We start from the raw sequence: 17,531 nt of genomic DNA, 5'->3' as shown, positions 1-17,531 counted from the left end.
GGAACACATACAAATCAAGGGAAACAACACAACTCTGGAATGCTACAACAATGCAGATTTTGGAGGCTGCTCAAAAACAGGCAAATCAACATCTGGAGTAGACATCAACTATGCAGGAGGGACGATATCATGGCTAAGTCAGTGACAAACCATGGTAGCAACACCTACAACTGAAGCTGAACTAGTTGCCACAAATGAAGCTGTCAAGGACATTATTTGGTTAACTCGTCTATTCAGAGAAACAACAAGACTATCTGAAATTCCAGTTCACTGAATTGACAATTCATCAGTAGTGAAGTTGGCACAGAATCCAGAATTTCATTGCGGAACCAAACATATAGCCATCAAGCATTTCTTTATTTATGAAAAACTTTATGAAGGAAGAATTAGAGTTCATCAAATACCATTTGAAGAGCAGGTAGCGGACATCATGATCAAAGCTCTATCGAAGACATGTATGAAGATATTTTGTAATCAAATGGGACTGTTGTGAAACTCAGTTTTGTTTTGTTTTGTGGGTTTGCCTGTTTGTTGATTTTCATTTAACAACGGAAAGTGTTAAAGTAAATTCTTTTTTCTAACGTACTTAAAAAAGAAGTTATGTGTTAAATTATTAATCAATGTCGTATATGAGTATAATGTTTTGTTTATCTCTGTTTTTTTATTTTGACTCACAACACTCACACTCTTATGCTTAGGTGGTTTTTTAGAAGCTCTTTGGTCAAGTGACTTCTTGTGTAAACAGTGCCTCCAGATTCAGAAATAAATCTAAGTATTTGAAAACCAAACTCACCGCTTTTTGTCAGCACCTGATCTTCATTGTGAATAAATAACTTTTTTTAACAAAATACAATAGTGGCAAACATGGGACACTAACACAGTGGTGTGGTCAATCTGATCTCTTAATTATAGGTGGGTGTAACGTTAACAATTTGAATCCCTTTGAAATTCTTTGTTTTGCATATGGCAGAGTCATTAATACAATGTAAATAACCATGAAAATACAAAATATTAACATTAAATAATTACTGATAAACTGGCATTCAGATATGTTTACTGCACATCTCGTAAAGTAAAACAATTATATGTTTTCCATAAGCTAATAACGAAATTGATGCTTCGATAGATTTTGTATTTCTCCTTGAAGAACTAATGGAACAAAAATGTTACATTTTTAACTTGAATAAATACCTCATAAAAAATCAGAGCCCTCCAAATCACAATTTTTCACAACAGTGCTTGCAGACCGAGGGACAGCACTGCATGCATATTGGTCTCTTGCAGATCTAGCAAACGTGCTAAGTCTTTCTTTTCTTCCTGGCTAGGCAGTCTCTGCACGTTTTCCTATTCTTAGGATCTAATTCTGCTTCCACTGCTTCTTCTGTTGGAGCATCGGGGCCTAAAATCCGGCAGGTCATTAGTCATAACTTCTGTAGAAGTCGTGGCTTCTGAGCTCGCTTTTGCATATGTTTCAGCACAAGATTATGGGCCAGCTCTTTCAGGAAGATACCTCTGTCGACAGGAGCTTAATCTGATCCACTCTTCTGAAGAACATATGCATTTACTGTGCTGATATCCAATAAACGGTAGAATAAACACATCGACCAATGTGGAGTTCCTTGAATGCTGGAGTATATGGAGCGCTTTTTGTACAGTTCATCGAAACCTCTTTTAGTGGCGTTGTAGTATGATATTATTTTTGGTTTCAGAGAAATGAAATCCTCAGCGGGGCTGTGATGCATGGAAGAGACAAGAAGAACCACTTTGTTTTTGCCTTTGGCACATGCGACAACAGAGTGGTGCCTTGCGTCAAACCGCACAAAGACGAACCAACTGAGCTATGCTTATTTGGTTGAAAGGCTTGCAGAATCTCTCTCTCATTCTTTTTTAGAGTTCCAACAAAACACAATCCTCTTTTCCTTAACTCTTCTCAGCATGTTTTGAGCTGAAGCAATTGTCAGCAGTAATGTTGCGATTACTACCATAGATTAATTTACACAATCGCAACACAGACTGCGTTGGTATCATCAGTTTCTTATCATTGTCCGGCAAAATATCGCCATCAGAGCCTTTTCCAGTGTACATATACCCATTATAAAAGTAACTGGTCCTTGCATCACACAAGGACATTATTTTAAACCGTATTTACCAGGCTTCTTTGGCATGTAGACCAAAAATGAGCATTTACCACGTAAGGAAACTAGTTACTCATCTGCAGCAGCACATGCGCCTAAATTGAAATATTTTAGGGAATTTTCTACAATTTTTCTGAAGAGAAAAGAGGCTGTTGCCATTTTATCAACTTTGAGACTCGCTTTTCTAGTTCGAAAGTCATCAAACCGTTAGCAGTTCATCAACATTAGGAAACTGTTCCTAGACATGACATATTTGAAAATTTCCTGACCTGAAATATCAGTTGCAAATATATAATTTACATTTGCGTGGTTGGATTTAAAGACAGAATAATATATCAGAAGTCCTAAAGAGCCAAAAGTTCATCAAATCCAGGTTCTGAAGTTCAGCTTTGCTCTTGTCTGAGTACTTTTGCCTGACGTAATCTATTTCAGCATTTGTCCATAATAGGATGTGATGGAGAACTTCGTCATCAAAATAGATATGCGATAATTAAAATGGGTCTTTTGGATCTCCTGTACTCAACGTGGTGGATGGAAATTTCATGATGATGTTACGGTAAGGAGTTCTAACAGCTCGGATCAAGGTGCTTTGGCCCATTCTTACTGATTCCTCCCATAGAAGTAATTGCTTCTCTGTTGCTCATCACTACTTTCATCAGAGTAGTTTTCTAGTGCACTTTGTTCTGACAAAGTGTTATGCTCACTCACAATGGGTTCAGTTTCTTCAGGATTGTCGTCACAGTCACTATCGTCTGATTCCTCCAACCATCTGCTCACCGTTTCCTCAAAGTTTCGATCTGAAGTGTTCACACATTGTCTGCTACTGCAACAGATCCTTTAGCTGTAGAATTACTAGGTTCCGCCATATTTCAAAAGCTGTGAAACGGAAAATACCGAGAATATGTAAGGAAAGCATTTGCAGAAATAATTACACAAACAACGTAGTGCGGTCAAAATGACGGCGAGCGATTTTCAGAAGGGCGTCACTCACATCATAGAAGCTCTGAAATAACACCACATGCGTTGCCGGTCCACTCACAACTAAACTCGAAGCTAACGAGGTGACGGCCGCAATAATGGGTAGGGAACTGGCTAAATCGCTATTGTTGACGATCGCACCACGTTAGTTAAAGGTTAATCGCATTGTGTGTCATGCTATGTCCAGAGAAGAGGATGAATTAGTAATATGTGGTGCTTCATTACTAATACACAACGCTATAAGCAGACGAAGACAAAGGCTAAAGAGTTTGTTGGATGCAAAGATTGTATAGGAGACGTGATGGGAATAATATAATGTATGAGCTGAATTAGGAGACTGCCTCTCCTTTCATAACTTCACTACTGTGGTAGATTTTACCGTCCGATTTTGAAATTATAACGAATACAATAGAGCCAAGTCTTCGATTTTGGGAAATAGGAGATTTCTTTCAAACACATGTATGTTTATTCCTTATTTTAAAGCCAGCAATATTTCAAACAGTTCCTACAGTCTGTGAAGCATTGATTGAAGGACTATACAACAGGAATTCCACTAAAAACAGTCACACTTCACTTGAAGGGAATGGAACTTATCATTAGACGACTTAACTGTCAAGTTATGGTTTACTCTAAATAAGCTATAGTCAAGTGTTGTAGACTGGAGAGTTCACGCTAGACACAACGTCGACACGATGTGAATCTACTTTGCCAGTAGTGAACGACGAAAGACTGTTGATGGCCGAAGAAAACATTGTAACCGATGTTCTCGGTCAATTTTGTAACATGAGCATTTGCAGAATCAAAGTCATCAGCATTAAAACTAGAACCAGCAGTGGAAGACGAAGAAGTTACAGCAGAACAACCATCGGCACAACAAACAGCACAGACAACATTAGCAGGAGATCTTCTGACAGCTGCTGGGGCAACATCTGGATCCACAGAAAGAAGTACCAGGAATAAAAAGCCTATGTAATAAGGACAAAAATGTCTGGTATCCACGCCTTACACCAACTTTAGAAGTACCAGCACAGAATGTAACAGAGGCTTCACCAACTACAGTAGGAGCAAAAGTAACAGTAGTTACTACTTACTTATTTACTTACTTACTCCTCAGCTCTATAGTCCTTGTAGGTCCCTGGCCTGCATAACAGTAGTTACAGTAACACCAAAAGCAGGGAAGATAGCTACAGTAGACGAAGAAGTGTCAGGTGTTATGAGTTGGTTGAAAACTCCAACTAAATGCATTTTTAGCTGAAAGCAGGAAGATGAAGCAGCCCTTAAGATAAGCAGTGTAAAGGATTTTATAGTTCCTCACCAAAACGTTCAATATAAAACGAATAAGAGTTTTTATCTTAAAATTTGCTACATGGACATTCAAGGAGTAAAAGACAAAGAAATTATCGTAAGTAATTTTGGACTGTAGAATAAATTTGCCATTCTTTGTTTCAGTAAACTTTGGGCTACTGAGAGTGAACTTATAGTTGTTAAATTTGATAACTAAAATAAAGCAAATAGTCACTACATAAAACTGCACACAAGAGGTAGTGTAGCGGTGTATAATAATCCGTCACTCTGTTGTTCTGTCATTAGACTGGATATAAATTTTTTGTCTGAAGGCTGCTGGTAAAGTTATTCAAAGTTTTAAGTTAGTAGTAATGTCATTGTACAGACCACCTAAGAGTACCATCAATCTATTTTTAGAAAAAATGGACATGCTGTCATAAGTATTTAGATTAGATTAGATTCAGTTGTAGTTCCATAGACCAAAAATTGAGCTGATTGTCATGGGTGCAGAACATGTCAAAAAGTATAGCATAAAAAACCTAAAACATCTGAATTTAATACTTACTAACCTCTTCGTTTGTCAGGCGGTTGTCAAAACAGGTGATTACATTACAGTAAACTGGAACTGGTAATATTTACAGAATTAATATGCTGCCAGTATGAAACATTGTTATGCACTTTTAAAAAATTTATCATACACAAAATACCTAATCTTGATTGTTCTGACCAAGCACTGTCAAAACTGAAATCTAAAAGACATTTTTACTTAAGCTGGCTTAACAGTCCCTGTCAAGATATTCAGCTATAGAGTGGAAGGAATTTCCTATCAGGAAGTCATTCAAACTCTGTTCAAACCGTGCTTTATCTGAAACCAAGTTTTTTGGACCAAGGTAAGTAATGTTAGGTCTTTACATAGATTGTTCTTATTCCTAGTATTGATACTATGTATTGAACAATTGGTTGGAAATAGAGATATGTATTACTTGTAACAAATTTCATTAAGGAATAAATATACTGCGAAGCAGTGGTTACAATACCAAGTTCCTTGAATAGGTTTCTACATGATCTTGAATTTACAACACAAGTGATTCTTATTGCATGCTTTTGCATGCTAAAAACTTTTGCTCAGTTTGATGAGCTACCTCAGAATATGATCCCATATGACATAATAGGATGAAAGTAAGTTAAGTATGCATGGTTTTTTTATATTTACATCTGCTACATGTGACATCATTATCACTGCAAATACAACTTGTTTAGGCGCTTAAGCAATTCTGTAGTATGCCCTTCCCAACTGAATTTACTATCGAGTTGTAATCCTAGAAATGTAACACTCTCAACCTCTTCGATCTGCATGTCTTCATACGTTATACACATGATGGAAGGAAATGTCTTACAGGTTCTGAACTACATACAGTAGATCTTTTCAAAGTTTAATGACAGTGAATTAGCTTTAAACCATTTATTAATGTCAATGAAAATTTGATTGGCAGGTATTTCTAAATCTGTAATTGACCTGCTACTTATTGCAATGTTTTTATCCTCTGCAAATCGAAACAAACTTAGGATTTGGCAAGGTGACATACGAGAGGTCATAATGTACAGAAGGAAAAGCTACAGACTGAAGACGGAACCTTGAGGAACACGACATGTAATTAATTCCCAATCAGATGAAGACTGACTCCTTACTGCACAGATATTTTGCAATGACGCCCTTTGTTTCCTGTTAGTTAAATAAGACTCAAACCATTTGCAGTATTGGCGGTGACAACATAATGATCTAATTTACTTAAGACAATGCAGTGGTTCACATAGTCAAAGGTTTTTGACAGGTCATAGAAAATGCCAGTAGCCACTAATTTATTATCTAATGAATTAAGTACAGTCTCACTGTATGTGTAAATAGCTTTCTCTGTATCAGAACCCTAAAGAAATCCAAACTGTGAATTGGTCAATATATTATTTGCAGTCACATGCTTAAGGAGACGATTAAACACAATCTTTTCAAATATTTTTGAGAAAGTTGGAAAAGATGAAATTGGTCGATAGTCAGCTAGACTAGATGAGTGCATTAAGCCATTGTAATGGATGGAGAGGTGATGTCAGGCATTGATATAACAACACATAAACACAGTGTCTTTGAACTGAAAAATCTTCTAAGACAGAGCAATTTACACTCTATCAATAATAGGTTCACAAGTGATCAAACACGTCTTGACTATATTTCGTCCATTTTCAAATTTCAAAGGAATCATGTGATGTGGCAATGTTTCCATTTTTAGAATGCAGTTCCTTATCTTTAAATTATACTGGTAGATCCCATCCTGGTAAGAGTAATATAACTGCACCTCTCCCACCTCTCTCACTGAACCTGTTGCTGAAAATAAAACTGTCGGGTTTTGTAAAGGCCAGTTCACACTGGTCGTCATATCACATTATGTCCTGTACCATTAATGCATTCCAAATGGCAGCATCCACACTGGCCGTCCTGTCCCACGGCATTACGGCGCAGCACCCTTCACGGTTTCTTGGTAAGAAAGTTTTGCTGGCTGACGTCATCCATTCATTGTTAATCACATGAACCCCAAACTCATTTCTTCTCGATACAAAGCCATGTACAGATCTCCGTATTTCGTTTAGTTGTAGTTTTCGTAGTTAATACCAGTTGTTCTTTGTCTTTGTTATAAATTATTTCGTTTCGTTATTTCTTTTGGTAAAATTTTTAGTAAGTAATGAAAGATTAATTGAAACAATGAGGCACCAGTTTGAATTGCATGACATGAGCATACTAAATTGCTTGCCATCTGTTACATTTATAAAGTGAATTTTTATATATACCGGTAAAGTATTAAATATGTTGCAATGAAACACATTACAATCTTGCTCCATCTTGAAGTGAATAAAAGTACTGTCAGTAATATCAGATTGATTAGTAGGTGGAATTTATTTCTATGTTGTCGGGAACTTGTACCATTTCATAAAGACACAACAGTTGAAAACCATCCTGTGAAGATCGCAACTCTTGCGAAAAGAAAAGGTGAGGACAACCATGCAAACTGAGATCATGTTACTTGAATTGACTTGACATGCCGCGACATGACAGACAATGTGACACCCTGATGTGATGGTGCCATGACAGCCAGTGTGAATCGGCCTTAAGTCCCTTGCAGACAGAGACTGGTTTTTGCCAATGTTGTGGAGACACAGACTATACTTTCAATAACGATTTGTCAGCAAAGATAATATTTGATAGGTTTCTATAGCCTTTTTGGCATAAATTAATGAAAGATGCTTCAAAACAAAGTTTCTGAACAGACAAAATCCATGGATACCAAAAGACTGACATATTTGAAAAACTAAATTATACAGTTGTATAATATACACTGAGGTGACAAAAGTCATGGGGTAGCAATATACACATGCCGGTAGTGTTGTGTACACAAGGTATAAAAGGGAGGTGCATTGGCGAAGCTGTCCCTTGTACTCAGATGGTTCAAGGGAAAAGGTTTCCGACGCGGGTATGGCCGAACGACAGGAATTGACAGACTTTAAGGTGGAACAGTAATTGGAGCTAGACACATGGGACATTCTATTTCGGAAATCGTGAGGGAATTCAATATTCCGAGATCCACAGTGTCAAGAGAGTGCCGAGAATACCAAAATTCAGGCGTTACCTCTCACCACAGACAGAGCAGAGACTGACGGCCTTCATTTAACGGCGATAGCAGGAGCATGTGCATAGAGCGGTCAATGCTAACAGACAAGCAACACTGCGTGAAATAAACGCAGCAATCAACGTGGGACGTAACTACGAACGTATTCATTAGGAGAGTGTAGTGAAATTTGGTGTTAGTGAGCTATGGGAGCAAAGGAACGACGCGAGTGACTTTTCTGACAACACAGCATCACATGCAGCGCCTCCCCTGGGCTTGTGACCATATCTGTTGAACCCTAGACGACTGGAAAACCGTGCCCTGATCAGATGAGTCCCAATTTCAGTTGGTAATAGATGACGCTAGGGTTCGAGTGAGGTGTAGACCTCACGAATCCATGGACCCAAGCTGTCATCAAGGCGGTGTGCAAGTTGATGGAGGCTCCATATAGTGTGGGATGTGTTTACATGGAATGGACTGGATCCCCTGGATGCTCAGCTACATGAGGACCATATACAGCCACTCATGGACTTCATGTACCCAAACAACGATGAAGGGCGCTGATGACCGCCTAATTGAGCGCCCCACAAACCAAACATCAACATCAAACAACAATAGAATTTTTGTGGATGACAGTGCAATATGTCACCAGGCCACAACAATTGGCAATCAGTTTGAAGAACATTCTGGACAATGCGACTGAATGGTTTGGCAAGCCAGATTGCCTGACATGAATCCCATCAAACATTTGTGGGATATAGTAGAAGTATCTATTTGTGCACAATGTCTTGCACTGGAAACATTTTCGCAATAATGCACGGCTGTAAAGGCAGCATGGCTCAATATTTCTGCAAGGGGCTTCTAAAGACTTGTGGAGTCCATGAAATCGGGGCTGATCTGACCAGACTATGGTTTTCCAATAGTCTAAGGTGCACCCGATATGGTTACAATCCCGAGAGAGGTGCTGCAGATGAGTCGTACTATTAGCAAAGGCACTCGCGTCCGTCGTCTGCCGTCATAGCCAATTATCGCGGAGTTTCACAGCACTGTCCTAACGGATACGTTTGTCGTACGCTCTACATGATTTCTGCAGTAATTTCATGCACTGTTGATTGTCTGTTAGCACTGACAACTGTACGGAAACGTTGCTGCTCTCACTCGTTAAGTGAAGGCTGTCAGCTACTCGATGTCTGTGGTGATTAGTAATGCACGAAATTTGGTACCCTTGGCCTACTCTTGACACTGTGGTTTTCAGAATACTGAATTCCCAAACGATATTCACAGTGGAATGTCCCCTGCGTCTCACTCCAACTACCATTCCATGTTCAAAGTCTGTTAATTATCATCGTGGGGCCGTAATTACGTCAGAAACCTTGTTATACGAATCACCTGAGTACAACTGAGAGCTCAGCCAATCGACTGCCTTTTTATACTCCGTGTATGCAATACGTCCGCCATCTATATATGTACAGTCGTGGACAAAACGAGCGAGACCCCTCACCTTTTCGTCATGCTGATCGGCACAGCTTTAAAGTCTGCTATACAGCATAACAGCCAAGGCGACGAAGTGCTACCAACATACTATGCACAGGCGTGAAATTGAAAAACTATCCGAACTTTGTCAGACTGCTTTCAAATATGTGTAAGACTATATTAATGCTGATTTGTGTGCTAAATTAGTAAGAACTGTACTGATAAAAATGAATTTCAGCTTATCGAGATAACATAACTGTTTTAGTAAGACAAAGTACCCCAGATCGTTACGAATTAGCAAAATATTATGCGCATTCGGCCGCCAAACGGTCTGTGTCAACGTTCAGACCAGTCATACTGGATTACTGTTGCTGACCTACCATGAAAGTGTGCAAATTTAGCAATGCGTGAAGATTCATAACGAAATTCAGATAAAAATCATTCAGTGCCACTGTCAATAATTGACAGAAGCGTAAAAATTGGGCAGTAACAACTATGAAATTCTACAAGAGTTTCATATTGACATCCACGGGGCGCTGACACACAATACAGGTAGCAATAAATCGTATTGGGGGTGCGGGAATTTCTTATAATTGCTCTACTGATAATCTATCTGCCCCCGTCGAGATTAGGACCGAAAACAAACCAGACCTCCCTTGCGGTAGCAAACACCTTTAACTACACTAGCAGACAACCCAGGCAAACAGTCCTCTATTGTTACCCCAGACATGAATAAGCCGACAATTTTGCAATGAAAATGGCAAAATGATCTGCAGTTTCTGTTGCTTAGAGCTTTCTGGACTCAAAAATATGAACTTTCTACCATTATGTCACCGCTTATATGACATTCATTTGGGATTTTTATCGAAATAACAAAATACTGTTATTAGTGAGAAAATTCTGCACCACCCCAGGAAATAAACGGCGACGTAGCTGCCAAACATATTCTACGATGTTTCGAATTCTCCATTAGACTCGCCACAGCCAAAAAACGTTCATTAGCCGCAGTGTTCCTTAAGCTAGCTAGCAATGGGAATGCTCGCACTTCCAAAACGCGGTGGTATTAACACTGGGATCTGAATTACCACATGTATAGGCAAATGGATTTTATTTGCATTCCTGTAAACGTGATTTGGATCGAAAGCGTAGGTCCGATTAATATGCTGATGTATTGACTGCAACTAGAACATTTCGAATAAAGAGTATGTGGAATGATTAATGTGGCCCTCATCTTCAGTAACTGTCGTAGCTATTTTCGTTGTTAGGATTTCGTCACCTCAATCGGTAACAATGGAAACCCACTAGTCTCTCTTTGTTGACCGTCTATCTGTCCACCCAACCTTTAAAACCCGTTTACCTCGAGTACCGGTAGACATGATAAGCGGAAATGTATCGCACTTCCTGCAGTATACGGTCCCCTGGTAGTGTAAAAAAGTGAGTTCCTGTGTCAACACAATCTAGAGGTACGGCTGTTTATGTAAAGAAAATTTACGCAAAAGGTCAAAAAATGGCTCTAAGAACTATGCGACCAAAGTGCTTAGGTCATCAGTCCCCTAGACCTAGAACTACTTAAACCTACCTAACCTAACACACATCCATGGCCGGGGAAGGATTCGAACTGACGGAGCAAGCAGCCGCGCTGTCTGCGATATGACGCCGTTGAACGCATGACTAACCCGCTCCGGCAAGCTGTTAATATCATCTGGGGTTGCTAAAAAGTTATTCATTTCTGGTGAATGATTTTCTGCGCAGTTCATTTAAGATAGAATAACTAAAATATATTTCATGTTACAGAACAGAAAGGACGCCTAATTCTTTTCCCCTGGTCTTTATTTTTGATGTTAGATTCACAATCTTAGCATACGTACTGCCCATAACCACACTTAGTGCCAAGTCGTAGTGACAGATATGCGAATACAACACATTGGCTTATACTTGAGGTATTTAGTTTCTCATGAAGTTGTGGGAGACGATGCTGTGGCGTCTTCGAAGCGCGAGCTTCGCCAGTGCTAGCTGAGCGAGCGTTTTCTTCCTGCTGCTAGTCTAATGGACAATGGCAACACCGTAGAATACGTTTGACGACTATATGACCATCGATTTATGTTTTTGAGTGGTTCATAATTATGTTAGTAAATCCACTCCATATTTTTATGTCCTTTAAATTACATTTACTACATGATTCACACTGAAGACGTAGGAAATGTATTTATTTGCTCCAGGAAACACGTTACAACAGGAATTGCTGCTTACATTGACATTTATGTTGCGAATTAGTCTTCTTAGCCATCACATGGACAACGAGGATGCTCTGTTTTGCTACAGTTGTTTCATAGCTTAGTGGCAATGTGTGTTGGTTTGAATCCTAGGATCGACGATTAACTTCAGAAATACAATTACAGAATAGTGGCATATCGATTATGGCTCCTCACCATCAACAATGGTTGTTACCCATGGTTTCGTATTTGCTATTTGACCATCGTCACCCTTTAGAGACCAACCTGATCTTTCCAAAATGCCATTTTTGACTTGCTTCTTAGTATGTCCTATAACTACAGATTTTTTGAAAATATTAACTGTTCAATAGGCTATTCCACAAATTATAACTTCCAGTTATTCTTTATATCTTGAAACTTACTACTGTTCATTTTTGCTGAAGAAAAGATACATAATAATAAAATGAAATCATAGATTAGAATCTCAAAGCATACTGTGAATGGTTAAAATGAAATGAACTAAAAATCATCTTCTTGTCTAAAACATGTCACTGTTCCAGAGAACTTCGGCACCTCTCAAAATTTTTTACGTCTCTGATGTTTAGCCACATGTGGACAAATAGTGGGTCTCATGAAGCAGCACTGTTGAGCCATCACAAAATAAAGCTTCAAAATTAATAAATAAAACTATTCTTCTACTGTTGCTTCGAATCGCGTATACCAACTGCCCTCTGCTGCGACAATGAGTCGAAGTCTGTTGGGTATTTGATTTTTCTCTTCTTTTTCGGGCCTCCTTACCTCCTCTTCTAACCCAACCTTCGCTCTCCAATTACTCCTTCATCAGCGAGCTCAATATTTTCCATTTGTGCTAAATTGCTTTTTACCCTTCTTGCATGTAAACGTGTTTCATATCTGTTTTAGAGACTGCATGAATACATAACGTGAGTATTTATTCTCTTAGCAAATTAAATATTAAATATCTTGTTGTGAATTAATTTGTTTGTCCAGATTCCACATACTGTGTTTCTTTAAAATTATATAAAATATACATCTGTTAAAAAAAACTTGAAACATCTGTTGCAGCTGATTGGTTAAGGGATGAAAAAAAACCACCTCTGCTGATGCTGCTTAGTATCGCGTATAGCCTCCTTCAGCTTCCACAACGGCTCGAAGTGTATTGGTCATTGAGCCCACAACTCTAGCCACATAATTAGGAGATTCAAGTAATTCATTCCAAGCGTCATGAATCACATCAGAAAGCTGTCGGCGAGTCGACGGTGACTGTCCCTTTTTCTGTATTACTCTGACCATTTCTGCCCAAATACTCTCAATGAGATTCATGTCAGTTCCTTTAGGTGGCCATTCCATTACAGTAATATTACTATGGTCGTCGAACCACCTCTTAACCACACGTGCCATATAAATAGGCGAGCGATCTTGTTGGAACACGATCTGATCATCGCCAAATTTTGCTGTCACAGAAGGCAACATCACGTTCTCCAGAACTGATATATAATTGCGTGCATCGAGTCTTCCTTACACTTCCCACATGAGCCCACACCTTTCGGCCGATATCTATGCCTATACCGTTACCGACTCTCTGCCACTCCTTCGGCAACTGTAAATATATTTTGGATTATATCTAGCACCTTTTGGCCGGTAAACAAGTACTTTTTCGTCCTTGAAAATCACTCGCCTCCAAAACTGGAGAGGTTGCGGGCGTCTCTGTGGGAAACAGTGAATGTCTCTTTCACAACAGCGCTTCTTGCTCGTAGTTCACCTTCCTTTAGATGATGAATGACGGTGTTACTGCTAAGATTGAGACCCAAAGTCTGCTGAATTTGTCGTGCGTTGACAAGTGGGTGGTTCTAACTGAAACAGAGTATCTGCCGATCCTGAGCTGCTCTTGTTTTGCGGCGACGGCCATGAGGCCTTCCATTCAGGTTACCACCCTCTTCCTTTCGTCTTATCCACCTGGCTACCGTCGACTTGTGATGACCCGTCTGAAAATCCCTCTGCATGGAGTGCTATTATAGCGCCCTTGTCTGCCTCAGCCAGATGGGTCATTTAGCGTTGACTGAATGATTCGTCGCACTTAATATCTGCTGCGAAAACAGCGCTAGTAGGAAACAGACTGCCTCCTCAACGACTGCAGCCACAACGAAATGGCCAAGTATGTGTAACACGGAAATCGATGGCATAAACGAGAGATCGCAAGCCCACTCTCGTATCATTACATACATAGTGTTGCAACTTAGAATCTGCAATTTTTCTCAGAAGGGACTGGTCCGCTCTTGTCATGTCTTATCCTGATAAATATTACGTGAAATGAAATGTTTACGTTTTGAATAAACGGCATGTCTAAAGCAAGAAACATTTCTGAAATACCTGAGGCAACCTGAAGAAGAATCCGTGAATTTTGGCTGTAGAAGGTTGCCCCATGAGAAGGAAAACGTGTTTATCCTCGCTCGCCGAGTTTCCAAAATGGTTCAAATGGCTCTGAGCACTATGTGACTTAACTTCTGAGGTCATTAGTCGCCTAGAACTTAGAACTACTTAAACCTAACTAACCAACGGACATCACACACATCCATGCCCGAGGCAGGATTCGAACCTGCGACCGTAGCGGTCACGCGGTTTCAGACTGTAGCACGTAGAACCGCACGGCCACTTCGGCCGGCGAGTTTCCAAGTGGCGCAGTTTAGTCTGAGGCATACATAGTTCTCGCTGGGCGTAAGAAGCGACTCGACTAACGAGGGGAACTCGCCAAGTGCCATACGCTGATTGTCCGGAAACTTTTCTCAATGAAAGAGAGGACAAAATAAGCGAACATGTGTTTCGGCTTATCTGAAGACACTCGACCGTTTCCGAGAAAACGACGGTCAAAGTTATCAAAGCGCTGTTGCTATAGTATAGATATGTTTGCGGCCCAGAATGCAATTGAAGCGATGGCTCAGTTGTTACCGTCGTTCCTTCTTAACTATGATTCCCGAGTTCGAGACCATATTGGTTTTTTTTGTTATTATTTTTTCCTCCCTCTCTATCAGAATTATCTACGAATGTTTTTTCCAATTTATGTTGAAATAATGTTGTCGTTATTCGTCAGTTGACTTTCTGTGTAATTAATGAATTAAACAAAATAAACGAATGAGAAAATAATGTGAAATATTTTTGAACCCTCGTATAACCTGTAAGGTTGCAAGGGCATTCACAAATATTTCACACCATTTTCTCATTGGTTTGGTTTTTTATCTTATTTTATTACACGGTAAATTAATTGACAAATAACGACAACATTGTTTCAGCATAATTTGGAATAAACATTCGTAGATAATTCAGAGAGCGAGGGGAAAGAACGTCAGGGTTTCGAACTCGCAGTGCAAAGTTCAGAAGTCGCGATGGTAGCCGCTGAACCACGGCTTCGATTGAATCGTTACACTCTAAAAGGTATCTACACTACAGCAACAGCGCATTGAAAACTTTGACAGTCGTTTTCTCAGAAGCAATCGATAAGCCGAGACACGTGTTCGCTTGCTTGTCCCCTCTTTCACTGAGTGAAGTTTCAGCAAGATCGGGGTCCCCTTGTAGTGGCGTGCATTGCGATTCGGTAGACAGAATTCTCCCACTTTTCTCGACTACTCATTGACATGTTCGGAAACTTTCGTTCTTATAGTGGCAGTTTGCATTATGAGGGCTGGTTTTCCTGATAACGATCTACTAATGGAAAATGCTCCTAATTTATGTTACTGTGTAGTAGACCTACTGCGACGACTTGAACCGGAATTGTTTGTTTATTTGGATAGTTCACTTCTTAGTTGCCATATTTCGCTATAATGTTTTCCTTTGTTTCAAAACTGCAAGTTTAGATGACCACTGCAAATTGGTAACATCAGTAACAATTTAATACTTTGAAACAGTTACATGTATTGTATGAGGAGCGTACTCTGTTGAATGAGGAATAAATTAAACACGAAAGCTGCGTCCAGTAACAATAATTAACTTTCGGTTACATGACAAAACACAAGTCGAAATACTGTCAATTCATCTCAGTACCCAGTAAAACTTAAACTGGAACGATCGCAAACATACTTTTGTGGGGAAGGCAAACGAAAGGCTGCGTTTTATTGGCAACACACTAAGAATACGCAAAAGGTCTACTGAAAACACTGCCTACACTACGTTTGACAGTCCACTGCTATAGTTTTTCTGACCTTGACAGACGTAATTCCATGATTTGCACAACTGATTGGGATATGTACTCACGTGGGTACCCATTTTTAAATAGTCCTTTACTGTAAGTCCAATACTACTTCTAGTTATTAGTCTTGCTGCCCTTTTCTGCAGCTTAAGAATGGTGTCCTTGTTTTGTGCTGGTATTTTTATGTGCTCATTTTATGCTGAATCCCTAAAAACTACTTGTTCGTTATAGTATCTTTAGATTTATCATCTGTGCGACGAAGTTGTTTCCCTCTTTTTGTGCTAAAATGCGTAGTGTTTGTTTTCTTTGTGTTTAGTGTTAATTTATTACATATTGCACATTCGTTACCAACCTTGAGGGTTTCATTTGTTTTCTCTGAAAGGAGTTTTGGTATCTGGTGTCTTAATAGACCCTTAATATAGTATGAATTAGATTAATCGAAATGATATGCGCAAAGAGTACCACTGCTCATGTACATAGAGTAGATGTATCTCTACGCTTACCTCAACTCTGGAAACATGTGAGAACTCTGATTGGAAGTTAAGTGCCGCCAATCGGAACCGTTTGTTTAGAGTTTCATGGAGGAATTTGAATTTCTGCTTGAAGGAAGGTGAAAAGTGTTGTGTCGTGGTACTGCGTTGTTGTGAGACGAGTCGTGTTGAAGTGTTGTTTGTTGTCAAGCGTTTTGTGTATTAGTTTGTTTTCTGTGGTGAAATTACATAATTTTTTCGGATGAAGATGTGAGTATTTCTTAGTTATGCGTGACTGGAAAACATTGCAGAAGTATTGTTGATTATTACTTCGTTTCTAATTGCAGAAATTTAGACAGGATGTGGAACAGCAGATGGTTGGTCGTCTTTTTCTTTGAAACTTAACGTGCATCATTAGTTTGCAACCCATACTTGTTGCATGTATTTAGTGCAAACACGCGCGAACTGTGAATAGCCGGTACATGTGCGTTTACTACATCCTGTATTCTGCAACAATGGAGAAGCCTATTTTATTGTAAAATAATCAGTGTTGGATAAAAAATCTTTGTTATTTTTACACGAAAACGATAATACGAAACGTAATACCACGTTTATGTGCAAGTTCCTCACTTCGTAATAGAAGTATCTGAAAAAATACGTGTGCATGGCCAATGATTTTATGTGGTCGTAGGTAGAATTGTTGTATATACCTGTATCGTATACTAGAAATGTAGCAATTCCATTCCACAGACTGTTCGATCACTTTCAGGTTATTAAATTTAGTCAATAAGGCAACACGTTGTTTTGCATGTTTGAGGCTTTTTAAAAGTATCTGCTCGATGAAGTAGTAGGCCTATAGCTAAATAATAATAATCCGTATTTTCCTCAGTGGTTTATACGGTGAGTTGGAAATCTCAGTAGTGTCGGCGTACCGCGTCCACTTTTCCCTCGCGTCGCATTGTTGATTTTTTGGAATTACGGAAGCGTTCGATCCCACCCGTCTGCTTTGACCCATGACGTCGCAAATATAGCGGAAACGAACATAAACCACGATTCCAATATGGCGCATATAAAGTCGGTACGTACACACTATGAGGACGAAAATACATCGAAAAACAACCACACAC

The 17,531-nt window shown here is 39.3% G+C and overlaps 1 protein-coding gene across 5 annotated transcripts in view; it reads left to right on the top strand.

Annotated features, from left to right (window-relative positions):
* Window positions 1–16,488: 16,488 nt before the first annotated feature.
* Window positions 16,489–17,531, top strand: part of LOC124722596 — a 356,119-nt gene continuing 355,076 nt past the window's right edge. For all 5 annotated transcript variants that reach the window (XM_047247733.1, XM_047247734.1, XM_047247735.1 and 2 more), the window contains exon 1: window positions 16,489–16,674. In XM_047247733.1, coding sequence (XP_047103689.1) covers window positions 16,667–16,674 — 8 coding nt within the window. In that variant the 5' untranslated portion in view covers window positions 16,489–16,666. The remainder of the gene's footprint in view (window positions 16,675–17,531) is intronic.

The sequence above is a fragment of the Schistocerca piceifrons genome, chromosome X, assembly GCF_021461385.2.
Source record: "Schistocerca piceifrons isolate TAMUIC-IGC-003096 chromosome X, iqSchPice1.1, whole genome shotgun sequence".
Classification (NCBI taxonomy): Eukaryota; Metazoa; Arthropoda; class Insecta; order Orthoptera; family Acrididae; genus Schistocerca; species Schistocerca piceifrons.
The sequence above is the reverse complement of the archived record's forward strand: the minus strand, read 5'-3'. Positions and strand labels throughout refer to the sequence as shown.